The sequence below is a fragment of the Propithecus coquereli genome, unplaced genomic scaffold, assembly GCF_000956105.1.
Source record: "Propithecus coquereli isolate 6110/MARCELLA unplaced genomic scaffold, Pcoq_1.0 Scaffold144, whole genome shotgun sequence".
In the NCBI taxonomy this organism is placed as follows: domain Eukaryota; kingdom Metazoa; phylum Chordata; class Mammalia; order Primates; family Indriidae; genus Propithecus; species Propithecus coquereli.
The window spans coordinates 667,150-680,718 of NW_012138747.1; the positions used below are offsets into that span (position 1 = coordinate 667,150).

Sequence of the window (13,569 nt, forward strand, 5' to 3'; positions counted from 1 at the left end):
TATTACATAAATAGTAAAAAAACAACAGGTAACTGCATTTGCATGACTTTATGATTAGAAAATTCATCCTTTCATTTGGGGAGAAAATATGTATCTTATATGTAACTTGTGAGGAAAATAAACAATTTTCCTTGTGGAATTATGCAACTCATTAGTTAAGCTGTTACGGAAAAACCGGGCATATGGGACAGAAACCAAAAAAAACCCAAAAAAACAAAAAACCCCAACCAGAAACTGTATTAAGTTGCTAAATATTCAAAGAAAAATAAAATGAGTAAATTTAAAACAATACATATTTACAATACTCATTCTTATGAAGAACCATTATTCATGAAGTATGAAGTGTTGACATTCACATGCTTCAGGTAGAAGGAAATATGTAAATATTTCAGTGTAATTTTTTTCTTCATTTATATATTTTGGTTGAAGGAATTTAGCTCAAACTTCCCAAAAAATTCACCTTTGGGTTTAAAATAAAACCAGAAAGCCCAAAAGGAGAATTCTTTGGAAAGTTATAAGCAATGAAAAAATGTGTGGGAAGAGTATGAAGGCTGTTCTGTAAACCTTAATTACAGTGGTTCCCAAAGGGAATACCAGAACTTAAGGATTTTGATCTAAAAAGCACTAAAACAAAAGGACTAAAATACTGATACTATATAATAATAAACACATTTGCTCTCTATTTTGTATTGGCTTAATACAAGTGTGCATACCATTCTTTCCTCCTTAATGTGATTTATACTGCAGTTGCTCTCTAATGCTAGATTTGGCTCAAATCAACCAGTATATAATTATCAAAAGAACCATTACTAAGCTTTAGTGTGAATTTCCACACAAGAGGAATTTTAGTTGTTTTCTTATTTATGTTAAATGCCTTTAGTAGATCATAAATTAACTTGAAAACAAAGGCAGCGTATTTCTACTTACTTACCAAAAAATTCTGCAAGGGAACATCTTTATAAATTATGAGTCCCTCCATAGGTCTGACTAAATGTGCAACCTGAAAGTTTACTTTTATTACTAAGGACCATGTACTACACCTACCCTAACCAACCATACTTCTTTATATAGTTTTAAGGGGGATAGAGGGGTTCTAGGAATACTGTTTATAATACTCTGTGTAGAACTGGGAATGAAAATATATGTATAACACTCCCTAGAAACTTTATCTGATATAAATAGCAAATTTGTTTCTGTAAGTATTGAAACAACTGCCTTGCAAAACAAAACCTGCTTTGAGATAGGGTCTTTCTTCCTTTCAATAATGGAGTATGGAGTAAACTTTTTATTTACATATCCAATTTTATTTGAACTACTATTGCAAAGATAATTTTAATATACTAGAGATGTGGTGACAAGACTTGGCTTCATATTCCTTCCTACTCATCACATCTTAGCACCACATAACAAACCCTACACAATGCAAAATAGCCACCTTAATTCAATCATGGGAATGTCTTGGCACACTGCTGGCAATGGAAACATTCCATGGTGAGAAAATTAAGCTGAGGCAAGTGCATTAGTTTTCTAATGCTAAAAAATAAAACTGACAAGTAGAAGCAAAATAAGGGGGAAAAAAGCAGCAACACCTTCTGCAGCCTTAAAATATTTCTTCTCTCTGCTTTACAGAGAGATGCTACCTCATTCACCTTGATTTCGACCCACGAGATCTCGAACGTTCTCTGGAACTGGAACGAGATCTTGACTGCAAACTGGAAGAACTTCTTGAACGGGACCTGGAACAACATGGAAGGATTTTTTTTTCCAGGACCACTTAATTGAGCTTTGTGATATGAACACTGAAAGGAAGACATGTATTAAAGTTCCTTTTCACATAAAAATGTAACTATACAAGATATATATTTTCAAAATACAGTATTTTAAATTAATCTTTTATTTTAATAACAAAAATTAAGGCAATTTAAAAAAATAATTAGCTTTATCACTTTCCACGTTTAAGTTACCGGCTGTAAAATCACTCAATTGTAAAAATAAAAACACTGAACATTATTACTTTATCACATCCAGGAAAATGGAATGTTGTAATTTATATTGAATTTCTCCAGAATGTCTCTATAAAGGAATCACTTTCCTTTATAAAAAACCTTCTATTAGTATTTATTTTCACGGTTTCTAGTTAGTATGAAGCTGTAATTGTTAGGAATGTGTATACTTGACCCCTATGTTTCTCTGTGTACTCAAAGCTTAGAGAATTAAAGGAAGAATATATAATAATTGTATCATAAGTTTAGGTAATTATTAAAAAATGACACAAAAAGTATGGTCCATTTGAATTCTAAAAACCAGAAATGAAATAAAATCTGTTAATCTAATTCATATCTTAATTTGTCCCTTAACATAACCTGGAGAAAAAGATCGTCATATTTTTATCTCAAAATTACTGTTTATAACCACTTCTTTAAGATTCCACGCTTTACAGTGCTCAATTAAAAAATACCTAATTATTAAGTATTCATTAGCTAATATTTTACCCTAAGTATGATCAAAATTCATTGTCCATGGTATTGCTTGAACAGAGTTTATCAAGAGAAAATTGTTAAAGTCACTGCTGTTACTCACCTAAAATTCTATTTTTATTGTTGACTTTGAAACCAGAGATTATATATTTTACATATGTACCAAACAAAAGAATATCCAACAGAGTCCTCTATTTAATTTATTCCTGGACATCTCAACATTAAGTCAACAAAACTAATATTGCTAAACTTGCTCCTTTATTCAGAATACTGATACCAAATTACTGAAACATTGTGTTAATAAGCAATGATCTGATTAATGCCTAGAAAATTTCTATACTAGCCTTCAACATCTAGAGTAAAAATATAAATCTTCACTTCATTTACTTAAAAATTCCTAAATGCAAGCTATTTAGATAATCAAATATCAGTATATGAAATGATTTAATTAAGTTTTAAGTCTATTTTAATGAAAAAGCATGATGCTAGAATAAAATAGGCTAAGGAAGTTTATGTTAAGATTTTGCTTTTCTGAAAATACTGGATAGTAACTGCATGGTACTAAGATAAAAAGTCTTTTAAAAGGTGACTTGAATTAAATCTTCAAAATAAAAAGAAAAGCTTATTTAATCAAGAAAAATAAAAGTTATAAATAAAGAAGTTAGATACTGACATTTTGACTGGTGTTACCCTTGACCTGTACCCGTTTACCTGGACCTAGACCTTGAACTTGAGGGGGAGGATGAGCGTGATGAAGATCGTGAATGTGAAGATCGAGACTTTGAGCGACTTCGTCTATTAGATTTCTTTTTATTACTATCTTCTTCTTCACTGGCATCAAGATTATATTTTGAGAGATCAGTATCATCTTCATCCTCATCCTAACAAAAATTCAATTATATTTAGACATTTAGATATTTAAGTTACCTACTAGAAAAAATAACTAGTTCTGTGTACTGGACATATCTCCATATGGATGTTTCAGTAGTAGTATCTCACCAAGTTCTTTCCCAATTCTGAACTTCACGTACTCAATTCCTCATCTCAGCTAAACAGACTTGGCAACTGTCTCAGATATTTCACATACACATACCTAGAAGTCATACTCATTTCCTCTTTTTCTGTCACACACAATGCATTACACCAAATTAGCTGTCAAGAATTTTCAATTCTACCTCCTTCAAAGTCCTTAAATCTACCACCCTTACTCTTAGGAACTTTGCTCCTTTTTTCTCTGATATATTACAGTAACATCTTAGCTCATCTCCCAAAGTCTAGAAATCCATTCTGCCTTTCTAAACTCTCAATATACTGACACTCATCACCCTGAAACACAGGTCAGATAAATATATCTCATTTGTTGCATAAAAACTTTAAAACTGGGCCCATATTAATTTCTTTAGTTGCATTCCAGGGCCTCTTATGTAAGATATGAGTATCCTCAATCTGGTTCTACACAGCCGGACCATAAAACTTATACTCTGGCCCCACGAATGAATATCACCAGATCCAAAGTAGGTGCTGTCCCCTCATCTCACTCTCCCCTCTATTCTAACGACACTAGCCTATGCATGGTTTTTAAAGATTACTAGCCTGTTTCCTACTTAGGGAACCTGTATTTGCTATTCTCTGCCTGAATGTCCTCTCACCCTAGGCCCTTATTGCTGGCTTCTTCATATCATTCAAGTTTCAGCTCAAATTTCACCTCCTTAAGAAATTCTCTGTGTGCTGAAACCACAGTAGCTCTTTTAATTATCTGTTACCACATCGTGTGTCTTCGTAACATTACTGATATCTAAATTATCTTGTTTAGTTTTATCTTCCCTCTTTTACAATTTAATAAGAGAAGGGTGATTCTGCTTTGATCACTATTCTATCTCCAGAACAAAAATAGTACTTGGCAGAGTAGAAGCTCAAAACCTTTGTCAGAATAAATGAAAACATGCAATATATCTTCACCAAAGGGCCAAGGTTGTCAAAAGCATTCATGTCATGGTGTAGTTCAAGTGAGACAGGGGAAACTGTATATACCTCATCTAATTTATATTTAGAAAGATCTTCATCCTCATCCTCGTCTTCTCCCTCTGATTCTTTATCTTCAACTTCCTTTAATATAGATGCAGGACCAACTGCCTTCCCTCTGTATTTTTTCTTTTTACGTCCAAACTAGAGAAAAAGTTTCAAAATATTTGTCAACTGAAAATATATTAAAATTAAAACATTCTCTAAAAAATTATTTTTATATATTTAAGTCAGTTATGATTTTCTACAGAATGATAAATTCCTGTAGAAGACTCAAATTGTACTTACAAAACTGAAATAGTTAAGAATTTTCCTTTGCATTTAAGATATTTTCTAACATGTTTTTTTAATTGATATTCAATCTGAACACTATTATACAGTTTACCTCATCATATTCACCATCAGATTCTTCTCTTTCTATATATTCAACATTTTCTCTTTCATTAAAACCACCACCATATCCTAAAAGAGAGCATAAATTGTCATCCTGTGACAATCCATTTGAATAACAAACACATTATGCCTAAATCACCTTCAAAGAAAAAGAAACTCTAATAACAGTTATCTATCCATCTAATAAATTACTAATCTTTAAAAAAGCTTATTAAAAAATCACCAAAAGAACAAAGTTAGATACCTTATTTGCAAAGTCATCTGACTGTAACTGTAACCTCTTCTCAATTTCAAAATGTCTGATTTGACTTAGGCAATTCATGGAATGTATGGGTGGAAAATATCTTCTCAAATCTGCTACAACCAAGTTTTAAAAGGACTATCTATAGCTCTATAGTTTACCATAATTCTTATGGGAAGAGTGGGTTCAGTAAGAACCAAGAACCAAATTTCACTGTTTACCAGTTGCAGATAGTCTGAAATCTGATACAGTGAAATTTTATTGAACTAAAATATAGTGGGCCATTAACTAAAGCTTAGAAAGTTCCTAATTATAGGCAAATGTAATGACACAATAAAGCCATCTTTTGGCCTTGGTTTAAATGAAATTGCTTTTAAATACACAGTTCAAAGTCACTCACGTTCTCTGAAACAGCCAATAAACTTTCAAATTAAAAAGTAGTCAAGATTAGGAAACCATTATTCTCTGATGTTACAACTAATATTTACAATTCAATTGACAGGTCTTTGAAGTAATCGTAAGAGAGACTGGAATAAGAAAGAGAGTGAGCTAGTTTCAGAAAAAGTGAGAGGAGAGGTTTTGAATAAGTCTCCTGTTGAAAAATTAAAGAGTGAGGCTGAGCGCGGTGGCTCATGCCTGTAATCCTAGCACTCTGGGAGGCTGAGGCGGGATGATCGCTTGTGGTTAGGAGTTTGAGACCAGCCTGAGCAAGACCCAGACCCTGTCTCTACAAAAAATACGGGGGGAAAAAAAATTAAAGAGGTACGTGGTTAAGAGTAACACAATCTAACTGGTCACATATTCCAGAGCAGTACTAGTACATAAAGCCAGTGATTCGCAGACTTATGGACCTCATGAATCAGCAAAATGTTAAATAGATTTATTAAAAAAATAGAATTTCTTAAAAATTAGAACTTATGACTTTAAATTTGCCAATCATGGGTGTTAAAAAAATCATTTAAAATTTCACTTTCTGGAAAAAAAAAAAATCACACTAATATAACATCCTTTCTTTTCTTCATTATACTTTGAACCAGATGAAAACTTCAAAATACTTAGATGTAGGTGAAATATAAAACTTTTAAACAAAATCCATGGGATCTAGATGGGAAATAACTTACATAGGAAAAAGAAAAAGCAAACCACACAAATGGAATGAAACCTTGCTGTTTTCTCTAGGACATTAATGCAGAAAAGTGTTTGTTAAATTGGAGGTAATGTGGAAGCATGTAAAAATATTAAAACAATCCTATTTAAAATCAAGATTTAAGCTTTCAGTATAGTTCTTCGTTCACATTTAATAATATACAACTGAAAAAGTGATATGATAAATATGGAGAGAGCTAAAAAATACATAGTAAGATTAGAAAGTGAACTATACCTCACACAGGTAATGTTGCAAAGGTATATAAGTACAACTGTTTTAAAGTGAAAATCACAGCGAATACAAAGCTATTTTTATGTTCTCTTTGACAGGCCACAGAGATTACAAATCCAGCTCAAGAACTTTTTCCCTATACATGGAAAATACAGTAGCTCCCTACCATGAAAAAACTTGAGCATATCATTTCCACGGAGTAATATGTGAGTTAGAGGACTGGTTTGGAACACTGCAGGTAATACTGTAAAAATTGTTTTTCTTGCTTCTGCTCTTGCCACCTCCTTTCAACTCTTTTCACAAACTAGTAAGAACAGTGTTTAAAGAAATTAGATTCTGTTACCCGCTTTTAAAATTTCCTTCAGATGTTTCCCATTGTAAGAATAAAAAATAAACTCCTTACTATGATCTACATGGCCTCTGCCTATTTCTGAAATGTTTTCTACAACTAAGGAGGAGGAGTTCATCCAACATACTAAATTCTATCAAGTCTCAGAGCCTTCACAAAAGCTGTTTGCTCTTGCTTGGAACTCATCTTTCACTTCTTAGCTTAAGCATAGCTTTCTCAAAAAGGGCTTCATTAATCTTTGGCTCTACATGTCTATTTTGCTCACCCAGGTATCCCCAACACCTTGCAGTGGACTATAAATATTTTTTCAGTGAATGAATATGTAAAAGATGACAATTCTGTTACTATTTAAAGAATCTGAATTTCACTAAAGGTTTTACAAAGAAATCAGTAATTTCTGTAGGTTTTTAATAAAAATTTTACAATGAAAATCTTTTCAAAATTGTCTCAGTTTAATGTAAAAAGCTGAAGGTTTAAAATGAGTGTTTGGATTAGGGTTGACAATGGAAATGAAGAAAGAATAGGGCATGAATATAATACATTTCAAAGGAAGAACAAAGATATTAACTTGAAAATTCTGTGACTCTATGCTTTGAACAATTAAAGTCCTGAGACTTTATTCGAAAGAAATAAACCAAAAGAATAAAAGTCACAATGTTTCTATGTAGTTACCCTTCATGGTTTAAAAAAACAAAAAAGCAGACAAAAATAGAAATGACCCTAAATCCAAAAACAGGAGAATGGCTAAGTAAACTACAGAACAACAATTTGATGGAATTATGCAGAAGTCAGCTACCTTTCAGAGGTAGTGAATCAAGTTCTTTTTCATTCACATACTGTCCTACGCCTAGGAAATGGCTCCCCTGAACCTTGCACTGATTTGCTTTATTACGAATAGTGAAGAGAAATTGGAGAATAACAGACTAAGTTATTTCACACCTTCAACTGTTACCAGCAAAGACAAATAAATACTTGTAGCAAGGTTAAGTGGAAAAGGTTCAAGACACCAGAATGATGGAAAGATGATAATGAGTAAAGGAAAGCGAGGTCAGTTTGTTAGACCATTGCTCTTGCAATAGTGAAACTTTAGTTAAGTAGTCATGAAATAGGTCAAGGAGAACGTAAACAGAAAAAAAGCTTTTTGAGATTGTAGTTTTTAAACCTGTTAAAAGATTTTAGACTTTATCCTAAAAACATCCAAAAGAGTTTTAAACAAAAGAAGTTTTTGATTTGGAATTAAAAAACAAAAACTCTGCTTACAACTGGGCAGGAAGAGAATATATAGAGAACAGCTAGGTGGCTATTTTCCCATAAGACGTAATGACATCTCTGCTTAGGTTGGTGGTGGAAAAGACTTTTTTGGGAGTTAGGTGAGATGAAGAAGGAGCTATCTAGGCTAAGAAGGGCATCTAGATTTCTGGCTTATGTAACAGATTTATGGTAAGTGGTACTAATCATGAGAAAGAGATCACTGGAAGAGGGCCAGATCCCAAGGGGAAAATCACAAATTCAGTTTGATAATGAGTTTGACATTTATATGGCAATGCTGAATAGGCAGCGGGATATATGAGTTAAAGAAGTCTGAGCTGGAGACATAAATTTGGGTATCATGGCATGCCAGTGGTTACTTAAACTTTGGCCTAGAAGAAAATAGAGAAAAGAGGGCCTAGGTACTGAGCCTTCAGGAATCCCAACACTCAGTGGCCAGGAAGAAGAACCTATAAGAGACAGAATAAACAATCAGAAGGGTGGGGAGAGGGAGGCAGGCATGGGGATCTTGGAGAGATGAAGAGAGAAAAAAAAAGGACACCCTTGTCAGAAGACCTCAATCTACGCAATCAGTACAAAGGCAAAAATCACTTCTGAGAATAAGAGGTGGGATTTGAAGGTTGAAAAAGGGGAAAAAAAAAAATCTAGGACATTAGGTTATGTTGCCATATGTAAGAATATAACTTAAAAGGGCGGGGGGGGGGAGAGAGAGAGTAGAATTTCTGTTGTAGTCTGGAAGGGATAGGTCCAAAAGATTCAAGAGTGGGCCTGTGATCCCCAGAAACTAAATATATGGTGAAGCTGGTCTCAAGTTAGACAGGAAAAGAAAACAGGCAAGTAGTTTATCAAGTCTAGGTCTGACATGGTGACTATATATAGAAGGAATACTTTGATCATGTAATGTATGAGTAGCTGAAGGATAAAATCAAGACTTGAAATATACAGATAATGTGCTTAGGCTAACTGCTGATATTGGGAAAATCACATTCTATTAGGTAAATATTCTCGTTTCACCACTGACAACATACAAAATCAATGGTAAGTTATTACTCAGGCCAATGATTACTAACACCATCCAAATAACCTACAGATTTTTAGGATCCCAAGAACACAGTTCCATGATTTGGAATTTGTATTTTTAAAGTTTCTCAGATGATTCTAATGCATAGCCAAGGTTGAGAATTACTGTCTGAACTTTAGACGAACACTTTAAAAGGTGCGCCTTTGCCCTTTTTGCCATATAAAGATATTGAAAGAATAAAAATAAATTACTATATCATTACTATTAACAAACATCTTAACCAATAGGAGAGAAGGAGGGAGGGGAAGCATTTCTAAAAGTATCCTAATGTCCCTACTTGTTAGGATAGGGTTCTTTAATACTATATTTTATAAATTGTGAAATTATAAAACAGAAGGTTTTTGGAAGAGAAAAACAATCCTAGTAAGAAACTTCAAGGGCAGAATAGACGGAATCCTTGGTTATTACTGTGCTCTTATGTGAAGGCGATAAAATTATCAATTCAATTTTTAGTTCTTCAAAAAATCACTTAGTTAAAATGTGGTTGTATCTTACCTGTTCTTTCTTCTAATTTAGCATACTTTGGAGTATTACACATGTTACACTCTGATCTTCTGGCCCAATTCACATTACTGCAACTTTAGAAGTGAAAAATGTCAAATTAAAAGGCCATAATACAGTACTAAAAAAATATTGAATTTTTAGACAGTCTAGAATTTTAAAATAAAAACCAGGATGAAATCACTATCAAATGTTTACTAAGGAGTAAGGTAAATAAAGAAAATGTACACTGATTTAACGACAGAATGTGGGTTCCAACAACAGACTGAACTATTAAGCAGAGAAGAAAATCTATACCATTTGAAGAGTGCTTTTGTAATTTTGAGAAATTGAGGATTTTGAGAATCTGAAATCTGAAATGTTCCAAAATCCTTTATGACCACTGACATTGACACTCAAAGGAGCGTTAAAGGTTTTTGGACTAGGGATGCTGAACCAAAATGTGAATAAATCTGGAATCTCAATCACTTCTGATTCCAAGCATTTCGTATAAGGGACATTCGATCTGTACAGAGATTCTGATGCTTTCCCCTGCCCCCCACCCAAGGAAAAAAAAAAAATCACTTTAAAGGTTTCATGAATTTCTCAGTCTCCGAATTCACCTCAAACAAAGAAGAATAAGGTTATGTGCTCTAAATAACATTAAACATTTTTTTAAAGGAATCAGTTTGAGCACTGAATTCCACAGTATACTAAATCTAGTGACTTAATCTGTTACTGGAAAAATTTCTAATACAAATTTAATATCTATAGGATCAGAAATTTACATAAGACTGTTTTCTGAGTCAGTCCTCTTTCACATGATTCATCTGCATAGAGAAAAGATGAGAAAAAAGCAAGACAGAATTATACCTAAACTTGAAAATCAAAAATATTAAGAATAATTAGGAGTAATTATTTATGGTGTGCAACTTATGATTCTAACATTTATTCGTAAATAGGCAAAATGAATTTTGTGGTATATTTCACATTAACAACAGATGCTAAAAATTTTGGGGATTTTTCAATAATAGAAAGTGGTTTTAAACACCCTTTCCTCCTTTTGGTTGTTATCCATTGTAGTAACAACTAACGTTACCGCTGGAAATACAACAAAAAATTTAAAATTTCTTTATATACTGTACTTAAAATATGAGATACAGATTGAATAACAATTAACAGACCTTTGATTTATCGATGTGGCTTATCAATGTGACTAATAACAGTTCATAAAATTAACTCTTTTTAAAATATCCAGTAGTGGTTGGATATATTATTATGAAAGGAAAAGTGGACAATAATTTCAAACACGTACGTTTTACACTGCCAGTCATTAGCACTAAATAGACCTCGGCTTTTTTCTGCAAGTGTCTTTCCTATTTCGGTGCCCCCAGCTTTCATCATCTTGGCCTCAGTTGTTTTCTCTGAAAACAGAAAAATAATGCAGTATGAATCTGAAGAAATAAAGAAATTATATATAAAATATTAATAGAATCTCCTTACTTACCCCGACCACATCGATTACAGCTGGTTCTTCTAGCAAAGTTTACATTTCCACATCTGAAAATGAAATAAAAAGCATTTATACAGACACCTTTTTAAATTTGTAAAATTTTAAAGTTTAATGTGCCCTCACTACATATCTGGAATCCGGAACTTTTAATTTATCTTAGTCATGATAATGTCAATGTTAACTACAAGATCCCTTGCAAAGTTAACATGAGATTTGACTCCACTTGAATAATTACTGGCAAAGTCACAATTAGTACAGAAAACAACAGACGTACAAAAAGTTGACACTATAAAAATGTGTATTATAAGAAACACAAAATCCTAGAAGTGGACCAATGGGGAGAAAATTAATGAAATACTCTTCTTACAGATAGTAGGTGAGATGGTACTTATTAAAAATATAAAAATGTTCAATAATTATAAGAAAACTGAGTTTTTCAGGGTATTTATCAAACCTCTGAGACGTAGCTGAAAAAAGTGACATGACAACCAATAACTTCAACATGTGGAGTATTCAATACAAAACTAAAAAATTATAGGTTCACTCACATGACCTTAGTAGTGCATGTGCATATTAGTTAAAGCATGTTAAATGGTCTGAATGACATGTAATGCTTAAATTTTGAAAAGCTGATTTTTAAGGTGTTATAATAGAATGAAATACAGATGTGAAGTATGGGATGACAATAAACTCAGAGAAATACTCCAAATAATTTTTAGGCTATGTTTTTTTCCCCTCTAAAAATATTCCTTACGACCTCAATAAACACTGAATGTCTCCTGGATTTATGCATGTTGTACAACCAACAATCTATTCTTATAAATGAATTGAAATGCACTCTCCTAGCGTCCTACCTCAAATATTTGTGTGTGCTGTCATTAAGGACACAAACAAAAGCACATTATTCTATAGATGATCAACAACATGAAAGTCAGAAGGTGTTACTCTCAATCTTTTGAACGTTTTTAATAGTGTCTTACCACTCAGGGAAATACTATTCATAACATATAACTTTAGTTCTTTTCAATGAATTAGATTTGAGTTTCTACAGGTCATCTTAATATTAAAATACTATCAATTCGTAAGTAGTTGCTACATTTCATTGCTCTACACATACTATCCATGTTATTTCATGTATTCATTATAAGGAAGCAATTCTACTCCTATTTTTCAGCCAACTTATAAAACCTACTTACAATCACATGGTCTACAAGTAACGGAACTGAAACTAAACCCCGGTGTGTTCTTGTTCTTTACTATCATGAACTTTTTATCTGTGGCTAACTTAGGTACAAAAAATAAAGGATTATTTTCCATATATTTCCAAATAGGTACACCTATTTGTGCACCCTTCAATAGATCTAACAGTTCAGAGCACGTTGGCTTTAGCATAGCCACTACGTGCTACCCTGCTGCAGGCATCTTCGGGGCCAACAAGGCAAAAACATAGGCCTCTTCCCTTTTGGCTCTGTGGGGGCCCAAAAGCCCAATTCTTGTGAAGAAACTAAAGGTCAACGAAGAAAAAAGTCGGAACTTCTCAGGTCAAAAAGGCTTTGGAAAAAGGGAAAAATAGTACGGAGAAAAAGTTTGATACAAAATAAACTATGAGGAGCAAAAGGGCGACTACGAGAAACCAACAATTTCCGTGAAAAAGAACAAAACTTCTGCAGAGAAAAGTCACGTGGGGGAGAACCAACAGCAAGCTGGCCCGAGCCACGGGGAGATTACCTGAGACCGGGAGATTTTCTTATCGCTGAAACCCGGCTGGGGCGGGGGTGGCGTGCGGGGGCAAAAAGGTAGGCCATCTCCAAAAAGAGAGGCTATCTTAGAGATATAATGTTGAGGAAACGCTAGCAACATATCTAAAACAAAGGCTCCCCGAAAGACCTCTCTCCTGAGGAGACTGGGAGCCTTCTTCCCGCCCGGGAGCTGGCGGTTCGCCACCTCAACTCGGCTTAAGGCACGGTAAGAGATCGTAGAAACGCAAAATGCCGAACCGACCTGAGAAAGCCTCCACTTATAAACTCTGCCTCAATCTGAGACCCTTCGTGAACTCATTTTTTGTCAGGGCAAATCCAGTCCCCTTCGCTGACTCGGAAATTCTTGGTCGACATCTTGGACGCCACCACCACCGCCACCCGCCGCTACGTCTTCACAGGAGGAAGCGGGCCAGGGACTTTCGGAGGCTCGGGGCTGTCCTCATACCGCCTGACTGGCGTCCACCACTGCGTCAGAGCTTGATAATGAGGGCACTAAGCAGAAGTTGAGTTTGAGCATGATTGTCCAGGCTAAGATGCCTGTGCTACTGTTTCCTGGCTGAAAAGTTATAATGCAAATTGTTTTTTCTAGGCCTAAACTATCAGGCG

The 13,569-nt window shown here is 33.9% G+C and overlaps 1 protein-coding gene across 1 annotated transcript in view; it reads right to left on the reverse strand.

Moving 5' to 3' along the window:
- Positions 1-13,350, reverse strand: part of ZRANB2 (zinc finger, RAN-binding domain containing 2) — a 17,410-nt gene extending 4,060 nt beyond the window's left edge. The window contains exons 1-8 of the mRNA XM_012639936.1: positions 13,262-13,350; positions 11,198-11,250; positions 11,006-11,114; positions 9,706-9,788; positions 4,885-4,961; positions 4,509-4,643; positions 3,189-3,358; positions 1,650-1,736 (exon numbers count right to left, since the gene is read on the reverse strand). Of these exons, the coding sequence (XP_012495390.1) occupies positions 1,650-1,736; positions 3,189-3,358; positions 4,509-4,643; positions 4,885-4,961; positions 9,706-9,788; positions 11,006-11,114; positions 11,198-11,250; positions 13,262-13,317 (770 nt within the window). The 5' untranslated portion in view covers positions 13,318-13,350. The remainder of the gene's footprint in view (positions 1-1,649; positions 1,737-3,188; positions 3,359-4,508; positions 4,644-4,884; positions 4,962-9,705; positions 9,789-11,005; positions 11,115-11,197; positions 11,251-13,261) is intronic.
- Positions 13,351-13,569: the final 219 nt, after the last annotated feature.